This window comes from Opisthorchis viverrini (assembly GCF_000715545.1).
Source record: "Opisthorchis viverrini unplaced genomic scaffold opera_v5_206, whole genome shotgun sequence".
Lineage (NCBI taxonomy): Eukaryota > Metazoa > Platyhelminthes > Trematoda > Opisthorchiida > Opisthorchiidae > Opisthorchis > Opisthorchis viverrini.
The window spans coordinates 243,120-256,557 of NW_008751862.1; the positions used below are offsets into that span (position 1 = coordinate 243,120).

The window sequence follows — 13,438 nt, forward strand, 5'->3', positions numbered from 1 at the left end:
CGCAGAGGACTGCACCTTGGAGCCAGCCAACAGTTTTCTTATCTGGCGAATCTTATGTGGCTTGTTTGGTTGCAGTCGCTTTTCTTTCGTGTTTGTGTGGACGCCCGATCCTTCGGCAATCAGTGTGGCGAACTGGATGTAAGAGAGATTTTCCTGTTGGCTAAAGTCACATTTACGGGTTTGGTTGTTGAGGTCCTGTGCGACGGTTGTGTCCACAAGCAGACAGGCCGCTTTTGACGGGGTGGAGCTGGAGATTGGCTTCGCTGCTTATCCTCGCACATCTGACTCAGTCCAGTTCAGAGGCTGTGGCTTTAGTGAGGAGTACATGGCTACAGCTCTCGTCTGTTACGGAGATAAGCGTTGATAGCTCTACGTACTTTGCGCGCCGCTCGCATGTGATATTTGCAGCCCCAGGGCATTGCTGCTTTTGGTGAGTGAGAGACCTGTGAGTGAAAGCCGCTGTCCAGGAACGCGGTTGGTTTCGTCGGACACAAGTTTCGTCGGGAGCACAAGGGGCTATGGCCACAACCAGCTTGGTCATGACGATGCAATTTCAGTTCGTGTGACAAGTTCCTCTGACAGTCGCTGTTGGAAATCCTTATCAGCGTGCTCCACACTCCGATTATTTTACACATGTTTGTTTTGTGTTGCTATATCACTAATAAATTAAGACAGGCTATAATTCCTTGATCAACCAACACAGGTTTACTCCGTTTAAGCGTTTTCCACTAGTTTTCCACTAAATCATAGCTGTCCACAGCCAGCAAACTCCGGGCAACTTAATATAGCCCCCTGAACTCACCCTTTTGGTATCCCTTCATAAATGCCTATTTTCAAGGGTGGTCTTTAGAAGCACCTGTCGAACATGCTCACCAGTGGTCTCCGCCCCTCGTTCACTTGGGTCTTCGGATCGAACAAATGCCTGTGATTCTGCGCCTACCTAAGTTCTTATGTGTTGATCACCCTGGAAAGTCCAATGTTCACTGAAAACACGATGGCAAGCGATTCTGTCTGTGCCATAAATGTAAGTCCGGTGCAAATCCGCGCAGAAACTTAAGGTATCCTTGCAATCGTGACGCTGCTCGACCACACTCAGTCTAATTGCGCAAACGTAACTAGCTTCTTCGATCAATTGGAGAATGTTTGGGACCGATTGGGAAGTCGTCGTTTCAGAGGAGTTTGGTGAACCAGCTTCCTTTTTCTGACTGGGTCCTGCATCTCCCCTGTATAGATGTAAAATAGGAAGTGTGCGCAAAATAACAAGGGTTATCTCTCAAACGTTTTGTTAGAGTAATAAAATTCAACAGTGACTCGTGCGTACTCTGTGAATAGATTGAACAACGAAAAAATTCTTTCACAAATTTGCAAGAGGGAAAAACGAAACCGATTCCGAACGTACCGCAGTTTTCGATTAAATTACTAAACATCCACGATCTGTTTTTAATTGCTTCTTACAATCATGATACTGTTTTACTCCACTTGTCAAATCTAACTTTGGCTGAGTGTCAACTTATTCACTATTCTTCAGGCCACAATATAATGGACGACGACGATTTGACGCAGGATATTTTGGATCAGTTTGACCTGATTTGCACACAGCATCTCGTGGAAGTTGGTGAGTTTGTCAGCTTTTGTCGGCGCATTTGGGTTACAGGTATACACACTACCGTGAATAGCCCAAAGGTGTGCAACTTTCGCAGTAAGTTATAGCTTATACTTAGCATGGTTTCATCGCTAAGACATTGATGGAAGGCATATTGACTCAAAGCTGGTGCGAACAAAATCTTTGGATGGACGAGCCGTTCCCAGCGTTGTGGAACGCAGTCGTCAGGGCGCGGATGATAGTAATCAGCAGGCAATCACCAAAAGCAATGAAGAATTCGATCGTCTGAAGAAAGAGGTAATTCCAGAGCATATTACTGAATATGTGATCCTTGTTTATCTTCGAAAACTGGTCCACTTCGGGCTTAATAATAATAATAATGATAATAATAGCAAAAATTATAAAATTGATCTGCTTCTCTTCCTTTATTCGTCGACAAAGTTTCAAATGCGCACATGTGTCGGCTTTAGCTTTCGAGATATAGCTCAACTCATGTGTATGATAATTTCATCAGGAATTTTCCAATGCCTATTTCCTCGACTGGATAACCCCTTATTGCGCAAGATTTCTAGTGGCATGTTCCATTTCCACTCAAGCCAGTTTCAACTGACTTAGCAAAGATTAGTTTCACGGTGGTGCCTAACCGTCCCAACAACGTTTTCTGTCCTTTTATTGCTTGTATGTTACCGAAAGAAGCTATAGTGAAAGAGTTCCGCATACTGGTTTCCCTTCCGAGAGTGATCATTACTGGAATCGAGCAAAATCCTGTTAACTGCTGTGAGGTTGGTATTACTGAGTGGACGTTGCAGTGTGTCTTGGTAGTTTTTAGGGGGGCGATCTTCTGGAGATTGTGAACTATAGTTCCCAAATGATAACCTCTCAGTACCGGCATGTTTCAAGTTTTTTTTTAAATTTTATTTATTATTATTTCTCTTCCGAAGTGGAACGAGAACTGAATAGTACGGTTGAATAGTTACCGCAGCTTGTGTTTGTCTGTAAGTTTCTGCCATGTTTTCAGTGTACCCACATTTAGCGATTCGGACGATTAACTAGATTGTACAGCTTTGACACTCTCCCGGTGCATAAATACGTTATTCGAAAAATGACCCATGGTACCAATCCAAATGTCTTCCGTGACCGATAATTTTGGACCCTTCAGTCGAGATCTTGCATCTTAACGCCCGAACCGCTTAAGAACTTAAGTATGTTTGTATTTTAGAGCTTCTGAGAGGGGCCTGATCCCCAACACGTCGGGCTGGAAACTCGAAAACTTTAAGATAGAGGACAAACTTCTGTCACGCATATCTATGGATTGCACTGGGAAAGAGAGCATTACTACTACCCTCCACCTGTAGACGTTTTACTTAAGTAGGATGGTAGTATAAGATTAGTAATTTCGGTTGTCATCCAACTTTTTTGGGTCCACTGAATCCAGCGTTGCTACGTGACCAGTGTTTAGACCGTTATAGGCCGATGGTACTTAGATGGCCGGTGGCTAAAGTTGACCTCTTTGAGTGATGTGAAAATGATTACGAAAGTTTGAATGCTCTCGACGCCATTCGCCTTCCACGATTGGGTCTCTGTAATTCCCTGTGCTTAACTTCAGGTGCTACAATGTATGGCTTCTAATTGATACCAGTGACATTCTTGCTGCTAGCATCTGTCTTGATTTTCTGCGTGAGTATTTAAAGGTGTAGACACCTCGAAACGGCTATGGTGGGTTGAGTTTTGTTGTCATAGTTAAGTAAACACTTCGTACCTTTCCCAGACGATCAGAAGGTACTGATTCCATGCTCAACAAATCAGGTGGATATGTTTCGCTTTAGACCATATAGGCTTGCTAATGATACTCAATTCGATTGTCCATATTACGAGAAGATGGATAAAGGTCGACTGGTCATGGAATTAGAGTCAGTTGAGTGCAGGAATCTTCTGACTTCATCAATGTTTTTTTTAGTTCATGAGTGCTTCTCTGTCGGTTTAAATTTTTTTACGGTTGCCTTTGATAGATTGCATGGCTTGTTTTCCAAAGCTGTTAAATAATCATGAAGCTAGAGTTAATGGCTGGTACGAAAGTTTCATGCGCCGTTTGTCTGCAGCGTAAAATAATGGTTAACATAGCTCGCCTAACCCCTTTATAACACTGGACGTCGAATTTCGCTCTTCGCTTTGGCGGAAAGACCAGTCGGCACTAAAATCGGATGCATTTTCAACGTCTGTGGAGTGCTTTGTCCTCGTACCATTGGGTCGTAGCTGCCCGACCGCGCCGAGGTCGGGAAGAAAATAACTAGTTCAGGAATAGACTGTATGCTGGAACTTGAACTCAACAACGTTACTTTCCATGCTTCCAACATGCCTTGAATCTTTCAGTCGTATGCAGTGCACTGTCGTTTTGACCGTCTCACCCTTGTTCCAACGTGATTACGTTTTCTGGTGAGTTCGCTCTGAACTTTATCTTCCCAATCCGGATGGAAATTCCATCTTTCGTGAGACCACCGGGACTGATACAACTGCCCAGGTAAACAAATGTGTCTATGACCTCAGTCGGTTCATCCGCAAGCACGAGGCTAGGGTTTGAGCCTACTCAATCTTGCAGTAGCACTTTACACTTTGCAGGTGTGAAGCGCATGCCGAACCGCGAGGCAGAATTATTTAGATTATTTAATATTGTTTGCATTATCACGGGATCAGATCCTAGAAGAGCTATGACTGTCTTCACGATACCCGGTTCTGTTCCACATCACTATTGTTATAAATGCAACTATTTTCTCTCATGGCCGTCTTGCTGATTGAGTTAAGATCAAATTTCAGTTGGTACAACGAGATTCAGCATACCGGTCATTCTGTTTGACTGCTTTTAGATTTGCTGCGGCATTCTTGTGACCTTTTGCATCAAATGCCATTATAGTTAGCACAGGTCCCGTTTGGGTCCATGAAGAAACTCGGTTATTTTGAGGTACCACTACCACATCCGTTCTTCACAACTGTATTTACCCTTTTGGATTCTAGGTAATCACTTTACGTGAAGAACTGTACATGAAACTGGGTGAGCTTGCCACCATTAAAGAGTCAGCCAAACGTGCGAACGCTACGAAGTCGGATGCCATTATTCGGTTAGAAAGTAGCCTGAAATCGGAGCGAGAGGAATTCCAACATCGACTGAGTGAGCTAACGGCACAGTTGGCTTTCCGGGAAGCAGACTATCGCTTGGTTACTTCTGAATTGGCTCGTGTGAAAGAACAAGTGGCAATGGCAAAGACGTCCACGTTTCAGGGTGAGGTATTTACGATCTTCACTAACCTTGTGAGCCGATATGAACAATCTCTTGTTTCTGGTATTTTCAGGTTAACATATTAGTAGCTATCCTCAAGTCGGTGCGAGCCTCGTCCGCTATCGATTTTTCGGCTTTTTTGTTGAACTTGCACTCATCTGACTGACTGTTCCAGGGACAACCTTTTTGATGATGTACTGGCAGTTTCTTTTTTCCGAAGATAACAGTAGTTCAATGCATTTACGCAAGGTGTTCACAGGAACCACCGCCCGTAACTAATAACTATTGACTATTTTTTTTAAAACCATTGTTTGAGTCTCAGCTCTCCACCATAGATGTGATATTCTTGACATTTCACTCCCTTTTGCCTCCTTTTACGCAACTCCGATGATTGGGTAATCAACATTCATTCATTCAAGAGCTGAATGGTTTCCAGAACCCCCCTGAGTTCTCTCCGGCCTCTCAGATAATTGCCTCAGTAGCTATGTCCCCCTATACCGATCGACAACAGCCTTCACTTCTTCAGTCACCGTCACAGAGCCACTTGCCAGCACCGGTCACTCCAGTTCCAAGCAGACGACGAACACGTCACGTGGATGGAATGTGGAGGGTTCCTATAGCATCAAAGGCGGAGGCTCCACTTTCACCACCAGCTATTCCTTCAAAATTACGGAATGGTTTCCACGCTATCTCAGACGTTGTCCCATCAGCTGTGGAACCGCCCGAACCTTTAGAATACGGAATACTTGAGACGCCACGAAAACGACCTCGCCACTGCGGACCGGATTTACTAACAGCTGAAACCGCATGCTCACCGCGTCGCCAGCTTGTTGATGTAGCTATTGGTACGGACATTCCATCATTGGACAACCCATTTGCTGGTAAACTTCGTTACCGGATTCCAAGAATCACACCTAAGCCTGGATTATCTTATATTGCCCTACAGCATCTCTCTACAGGAATTCCCACACCCAATAAGCTAGCCTCGGACTTACTTCGTTTGGTGGCACTCGAAGAAGCAGACTGTCGAGATCAGAGGTATGTTTGAATAACTTGCATGTCAGCTGTTTAGTTGCTGTAGTAGTGTAAAAATGTCTTGTAACGTGGAACGCATGGATTTCTGACATTTTATACTTCCAACGTGATGTCTTCATAGTATCATGTAAGTTAAGCGCTAGTGGTATGTAGCTCGCGATCACAATTTCACCATGGTGTTGCTATTTGGTGATACGCCTGCGATATGCCTGAATGTTCTGATCAGAGTTTCATACTCATTAGTTTCTGAGACGACCAAATTCTCCTTACAAATACTTCCCTGTTTGGGCCGACGGCTTCGGTTATTTCTGTTGGTGTTTCTTCAAAGCAGTATCATTCATTTTATCGGTTTTGGTTGGACGTATGAATATAGGAAGTGGACTTTTGTTCTATTAAACCACCTATTAAGTGAGGATGCAGATGCCGGAGGGTATTATTTACCACCACCATAATTATAATTATCAATTGAAATAGCGCACAATTATCTGCTTACTCGTAGCTATATTCTCTGACAGATGACCGAACAGGGGATGGCAGAGGGATCCCAAACAGACATTCCTTTGATTCTTGGTAGTGTAAGTAGATTTGAGATTTTCAACAAAGATTTCATACTACATGTGGAGCTAGTCTTCAATGAAAATTTGAGAAACAATATACAGCTCCCTCATTATTATTGGGGATAATCTTTAGTGAGACTCCAGTGTATTTCGAACCCGTGACCTCCTGGCTAGCAGTTCAAACACTGGACCATTTGGCCACGGGCGGTGGAACAACAGTATGAGTGGTTTGAACTTAGACGGTATGTAACTCAATTATTTTGGGCCATTTTTCTCTCGGATTTTGGTTCGGGGTGGTTTATTAAGTAAAGTGTCAGTCTGTTGCTCGGGTGGTCCATGGTTCAAATTCGCTTCTAGTTTGCCGATTGCTTTTGTCCTGGCATTCTGGTAGTACATTAGCCTTCCTGCTTCCTTCCATCGTTCCATGGGAGCTATGTGCCAAAAGGAGGACGCAGCTAGATGGCTTTGTTTCCCGGTATTTAAAGCTGCATACAATAGTTTCTTGTAAAAAAGTAATAAATAGTAATCGTTCAGTTGTAATACTATATTACTGTAATACGAGGACTAAGATGCTGCCAGGTTGCCTAGACAGGAGCAGTCGAGATGCAGAGGTTGGGTTCGAACCACGAACCTCTCGGTCAGTAAGTCTGCACCTTCACCACTGGAGTTCTTCCTGGGAAATATCCCCGGTGAGAACCTGTGGATACTTCTGTTGCGAACCTTGTACTCCAATGTTCATTTGCATAGAGTGAGCAGGTATAATAATTGTAAGATGCATCGTGTACGTTTGTCAGTTGATAGCCTTTGGAATTCGGTGTCACAAACCTGGAAGTGTGAAATGTGCACGTGGCATAGGTTTCAAGAGGAATTAAGAGTTGCTTGGCTGTAGTCTACGCATGACAGCCTATGCAATACATAGAAGATGCTGGCAACGTTGTGGAATATAGGTAGTTCTGGTACGCTGATTGATTGTTGGTCTGTTCGCCGGGTTTGGCAGTTGGATTGCAAACGTTTCATCACCAATCGAGGTGACATTGCCAGTGCGGGGTTGAGTAGATTGAGTAGGACCTACTCAACCCCGCACTGGCGATGTCACCTCGATTGGTGATGAAACGTTTGCAATCCAACTGCCAAACTCGGCGAACAGACCAACAACCAAACAGAAGGCGCTCCTCGCCTGAGTTAATTGTGTTAAAGTGGTGCATCCACACCACAAGTGGTGACCCGCATCATTTTGCCTTTTTGTTTGGTTCGTGAGTCTCTTAAAATAGTTTGTCGTTGAACTACAGAAAAGCACCAACACTGAATGCTGATGTAACGATGTTGAGTATCCAGGTCACACAAAGAAAATATCTTTTTTATCAGCAACTACTAATACATCGACATGTCCTAACTTAACATCGATTCAATTTGGTGGGGCTTGAATATCTCCTTTTGGTGAAATTTATCCCATCTCCAGTCGGTATTTCCATGAACCGCAACTAAGAAAGCCGTGATGAAGGATTCCCTACATGAATTCCCTACAAGAATCCCCTACATGAAGAATTCCCTGCATCTTTTTCGATCCGAAAAACTTCTTGACTGCGAAAGGCCAGTAGTGTAATCGCTTTTACAGCGAATTGCGTTGATTTTGGAAGTACTTTATAATTATCTTGAGGTACCCTCTAAAGGTTTTTTGCGAGCTTAACAAGTCTGCTTCGCGAGCCTACCTTTGGATGACAGTGTTCGTCAGGGCTTTGCTATACAGCGTTTGTGACATAGTTCTCTAGGTGTTGATCCTTTCTTGTCTGCCTCAGGCTTCTACTATAACGAATAAATTCATTCGTGCAAGCTGTTTGCGTTTCGCCCAATCTCGCACAGTGTTCTGTAGAAGTCACTGTTTATTCTCACTCACGTTCTAGGTGCTCAACCACAGAAGCTGCTGTATCAAGCCTTTCGGGTTCCAGTCTATTATCGACTGATCATTATCTTCAGGGCATTCGTATTTTGGTTGACTGCGAGGCAGAGTCGATCACACCTTCGTCGTCTGAAAGCACACTCAGACATCGTCTACTGAAGGCGGCGGCCTTTATCAAGTCACTGACGGATGCCCTGCCCCATCTAATAGTACGGATTGAAGAGCTTTTGAAGGTATGTTACCACTTGGTGTACTCCCACATTCGTGTCACAGTAGCTTTTTCACATCTTATATGTTTACGGAACCAGAACATCTTAATGCGGACAAAGCAATCAGTCCTGTTTTGTTCGGAGGAAGTCGTCCAGCTGTAGCGCCCTTTCGGTGCCTAGCTGCCATGCCACACGAAGGAGGCACGAGGGCTGGGATACTGCCAGGTTGCCTAAGCCTAGACAGGGGAAGTCGAGTGGCAGAGGTCGGGTTCGAACCACGAACCTTCCGGTCAGTAAATTCGCGCTCTAACCACTTGGTCCATCTCGCCCCCTTTGTTCGAGGAATCTAATATGTGGCTTTGTTTGAGACTACGGGGTTGGAACCCGGTTGCCGAAATAACAAATAGGGTTTCTCCGGCACATTTTTGACCGTTCCAACAAATCTTTCTATTTTGGCATGTGTCATTAATGCAGTCAGGCTGGTCATTGGTCCAGTCCTTACAAATGATCTTCAACCATATATTACAGCTATTCCGGTCCATATGGCTGATCTACTCCAATACAGTTGTCAGTTCACGGATTATCCTGAAGCCATACAGCCTTTAGGCAGTTTCAAAACTTGAGCACTATTTACTATACTACCGAGGACCGCTGCGTGCCATGCGCTCGGAAAGTATCCCACAATCGCTCAGTTGATGCGTTATATGTGTTAGACTAGGTTACAAACTCGACCTACCTTTCAGTTAGTTAAGCTGGTCAACGATCCACTAATGTTGGTTCTCTGAAATCTCCCGGCCTACTCTGTACATTCGCCCGTATTCCAGCTCGTCCTCATCTTTCCTCATCCGCAACAATCGGATGCCCACCGTGTTCCTTCTGCACCTTCGTTGACGAACGTTGGGAAGGTGGAACGTCCTTCGAACGTTTTCGGCGCCCCTATTTCTGAGCAAGAGGACGGAACAGAGGGTATATCCTACCTTGGAGAGGATCCATTTGCCGGGGCTCCAGCCTCTCAAATCGTCGCTCCACTCCCTCAGCTTCCTTTTCGAAGAAGTAGGTGTTTTCTGTTTCCGTCTGTTGTCCAGCTTCACCTGAACACAATAATTCGGCCACAACTGTTTTTTGTATTTGAGGGCGAATCAGTTCTTTTAGTGAAGTGTGAAGTTTAATTGTTGCTGATGAACCACTCAGGATTGCTATTTTATTCCAGATACTTTCTTGCGTCTTATTGGAAAACAAGTTAGATACATTGCTCTACTGTGCCGATGTAAGATTCGATAAATAAACGCAAGGGATGTTTCTTTGGTCTGTTTGTTCTTTCGTTTTTGAACGGTGCTGTTCGTTATGCAACCGATTTCAGCTCACTTGTATCGTTTTTATTTAGTCTACTATCCATACTTCATCGTTCGTTGGCTGTAGGACTCGAAGCTTGTCCTGAATTCTTACTCTGCTAACGGACTTTCCTGTTCTGTTTTCTTTTCATGACTTTAATTTGTTCGTTAAAGCCTCCTGAACCATGTTATTTCCATATCCCAATGGAATACCCGCAACAGTTTTGATTTACCTTCCTATGATGTATATAAATACAGCATTTATTTGGGGTTGACATATTTCCTAGAATGTACGTGGTCAAATCGTTCTTCCCATTTTATCACCTGAATGGAACGGCTTTCCTGAGACAGGGGTGTTTGCGGATAAGCGGACCCAGGTACTCTTTCTTTGGGTACGATATCGATCAGCTGGTTGCTGATTGCATTCGTTGTGCACTCGTAATTTTTTTCATGCCACAGGGGTGTTTGGGGATAAGCGGACCCAGGTTCTCTTTCTTTGGGCACGATATCGATCAACTGGTTGCTGATTGCATCCGTTATGCACTCGTAATTTTTTTTCAGCCAGAACCATATCCCTGAATTAAAAGCCTGATCTGTTTTTTGTCTGTCTGCCTGGACGTCTCATCTGTGATGGTCCTTAGTTTTGTCCTGCATTAATCATTAGTGATGTTTTGATAAATTAACATGTTTTTGTCTTGTCAGCAGCCCATTCTGTGGAACTACAAGGACGTCCAAATCAGCATCAGAGCGACATTGCCTCACCCGCCCCCGCCACTATTCGGCAAACTCATTCTTCCACAGACATCAAATTAGTCCCTCCGTCGAAACTGGGTGACTGGCCTTCATTCCCGCACCAAGCAGTCCTTCAACATGGTTTGTCAGCTCTCAGACAGGTTCAGTGCATCCTGAAAACGCTGCACCAATGGCATGCCACATTACGCAACTCTCCAGGAGACGCTGACCATTCTTTCGACTTCTTCCAAATTCATTCTCTCATTGGTCGTTTGATGTCTCAGTTTATCAGTCAGCTTGCGGATATTCGTGTGTGAGTTAATTGTTGATCGATCCTAGCAAATGGTTGCCTTTCAGGTCCATTTTTCCGTACAACCACATCCGCACCACCCAATTTAATCTCCTTAAGACCCTCTAGACCGTCGCGAACATCTTGCTCAAAGCAATGTAGTCCATTTTGACAAAGTAACTGGTAACACATCTGTGGTGGTTGCTCATCTGGAACACAGGTTAGAAATCTCGGTTAATTTTCAGGTTTTCCTCCTGAGACTATCGGTTGCAGCGGAACAATCACCAAAGATACACCGAACATAGTGAACGCGTGTGAGGCGGGCAAATATTCTATACGAACATACCATACTTAAAGTGTATGCACCATAAGCATTCTAGTAGCTCGAGTGGTTTCTGAAAGTGACAAAGGTTACGAAAGCCGTGGTGCTGTTGGCGATATCTGCCTTTCAGAATGGACCTCCGTTACTTTCCTGCGTTCACACAAAGGCATCGGATTATATGGTCTCGTTCATGCCTTTTCCCCACTAGCTCTTCATTATGGAGCTTTATTTTAGGAACCTGATATAACTGAGCAGTTGTGAAGCGCCAGATCAATAGTGATCTGTCAACGGTTCTTGTACTATTCAGTATTATCAGAAGTCGAGGTTCCCCGCCATAGTTCTATCCGTTAGGTATTCACACTAATATATTCCACGCAACTAAAAGCCCCCAATGTGGTCGGTGGTTGGTGTCTTGGGAAACGAGCAAAGTCATCCTTTGTCCCCATGATGTGCTCTCAAGAGACCAACTACCGTGTAGCCGCTGTTAAAGAAATCCCATTCACTGGTGAAGTTATTTCCAATAAAGTGAAAGAGGCCATTGGTTGTTTGTCCAGGGGAGTTGGATAAGCTGTGATTCTAAATCAAACAGTGAATCAATTCCGGTTGACTGGATTGATGAGATAACATCCGGAATTCAACTGCCGCGATGACGGTCTTGTTGCATCAATCTCAACGATTTTCATGTCATCTTGCAAGTTGCACTCAGTTGCGCAAAGGCCAGAGGTTTCCCCTCACACGGTGCTTTATGGCGTTCACGGCCTGTGACGCACGGTGTGCTAGTCCAGCGGCAGAGTTGACCAGGGATCCTCAGTACTAAAAGACTTTCCACGCTGGCTGCTGGAATGCCCGCACTCTGCTGAGTGGTTACCGTTAGAAGATAATTGTGCGTAGTCTTCACGATTACCGGCTAGATGTTACGCCTGTCAAACCAAACTATCCGAGCCATATATCTGACGAATCCTTGTATCGGGAAGGGACATCGACTAGTGGCTCTTCTGCAGTGGTCTAGTGTACAAGTCGGGTATATACGGGATCAATTTTGCGTTGAGTGACCTTGAGTGATTTCTTCCGTTGGCGTGATAGCCAGACAACGGAAGGGTGCTACAGCTGAACGATTTAACTGAGCGACCATGCCCACGGCGCGGTAATAAATTGGAACCCCGCCTTACCCGGAATACCACTGTTGATCTCCACTTCTTCTGCTCAAATTGTGTACAGTGAGCTTCAAAGTCTTGTTAATGAGACGTCTAGGCGCGATGTATTGTTAATTACAGGTGACTGGAATGCTTGTGTAGGTCCGTCAGGCTGATCCATCTGTCTTATGCTGAATGAGTTTGGCCTGGGAAAACGATGTAAAAACCATTACAAACTTATCGAATTCGCGTCGGCGAACCTCCCACACGCGCTTGTGACATCCTAAACGGCATATACAAACGTGATATTCGGATGAATTTCACACAGTCTCTCTCATAGACTATGTCCTGATACACTCTAGATGTGCATCAGATGGAATGGGAGACAAGGAGAGCCAAACAGCAACTGGTAGTCCACTGCTTGCGCTACCCTGGAAATCATTGGTCTTGGTGCACTTCAACAAGGCCCCTGAATTATGCAACCTCCGATGTGAATCCGCGAAGTCTGCTAGAAGCGACCGTATTTCGCACTGGTCCGATATACTTTCAAGTGCGAAGGAAGCCTCGAGCGTTAGCGACCTACCTGAGATTTTCCTCTACTGTGTTGTCTCTGATAAAAGCATTCTACACAACCACCAACCGCGTAAAAAATATGAAGGACTAATGGAAGATCAATCAGAGTAGGAGTAGTGGCGAGCGGAGTACTTCACCTAACTTCTAAACCACTGGTTTTCGGACGAGAACCACCTAGTTAAGCTGGGATTAGTTCGGTTGTCAGTCTCCTCAAAAACAAAAATGCTCCAGGAAAGGATGCTATTCTCTTTGCGGTGTATCAGTATTACCTCCCCTTAATCCTTCTATCTATTCCTTTTTTTGGGGGGCGAGGTGGCTCAAGTTGTTAGAACGCGAATTTACTGATCGGAATGGCCGTGGTTCGAACCCGACCTCTGCCTCTCGACTTCCCCTGTCTAGGCTTAGGCAACCTGGCAGGATCCCAGCCCTGGTGCTTCCTTCGGGTTGCATGGCAGCTAGGCACCGAAAGGGTGCTGCAGCTGAACG

The 13,438-nt window shown here is 44.7% G+C and overlaps 2 protein-coding genes across 2 annotated transcripts in view; one reads left to right on the top strand and one right to left on the bottom strand.

Moving 5' to 3' along the window:
- Positions 1–1,539: 1,539 nt before the first annotated feature.
- T265_08191 (hypothetical protein) overlaps positions 1,540–13,438 on the top strand; it is a gene marked incomplete at both ends in the record, with an annotated part of 51,860 nt that continues 39,961 nt past the window's right edge. The window contains 9 exons of the mRNA XM_009173920.1: positions 1,540–1,615; positions 1,655–1,699; positions 1,740–1,900; positions 4,613–4,882; positions 5,311–5,912; positions 6,611–6,708; positions 8,337–8,596; positions 9,397–9,625; positions 10,606–10,948. Coding sequence (XP_009172184.1) covers positions 1,540–1,615; positions 1,655–1,699; positions 1,740–1,900; positions 4,613–4,882; positions 5,311–5,912; positions 6,611–6,708; positions 8,337–8,596; positions 9,397–9,625; positions 10,606–10,948 — 2,084 coding nt within the window. The remainder of the gene's footprint in view (positions 1,616–1,654; positions 1,700–1,739; positions 1,901–4,612; positions 4,883–5,310; positions 5,913–6,610; positions 6,709–8,336; positions 8,597–9,396; positions 9,626–10,605; positions 10,949–13,438) is intronic.
- On the bottom strand, positions 8,652–13,402 carry T265_08192 (hypothetical protein; the record flags this gene model as incomplete). The annotated part of the gene is made up of 2 exons (XM_009173921.1): positions 8,652–8,918; positions 13,295–13,402. The coding sequence occupies 2 exons, from the start codon at positions 13,400–13,402 to the stop codon at positions 8,652–8,654; spliced, it is 375 nt and encodes a 124-aa protein (XP_009172185.1).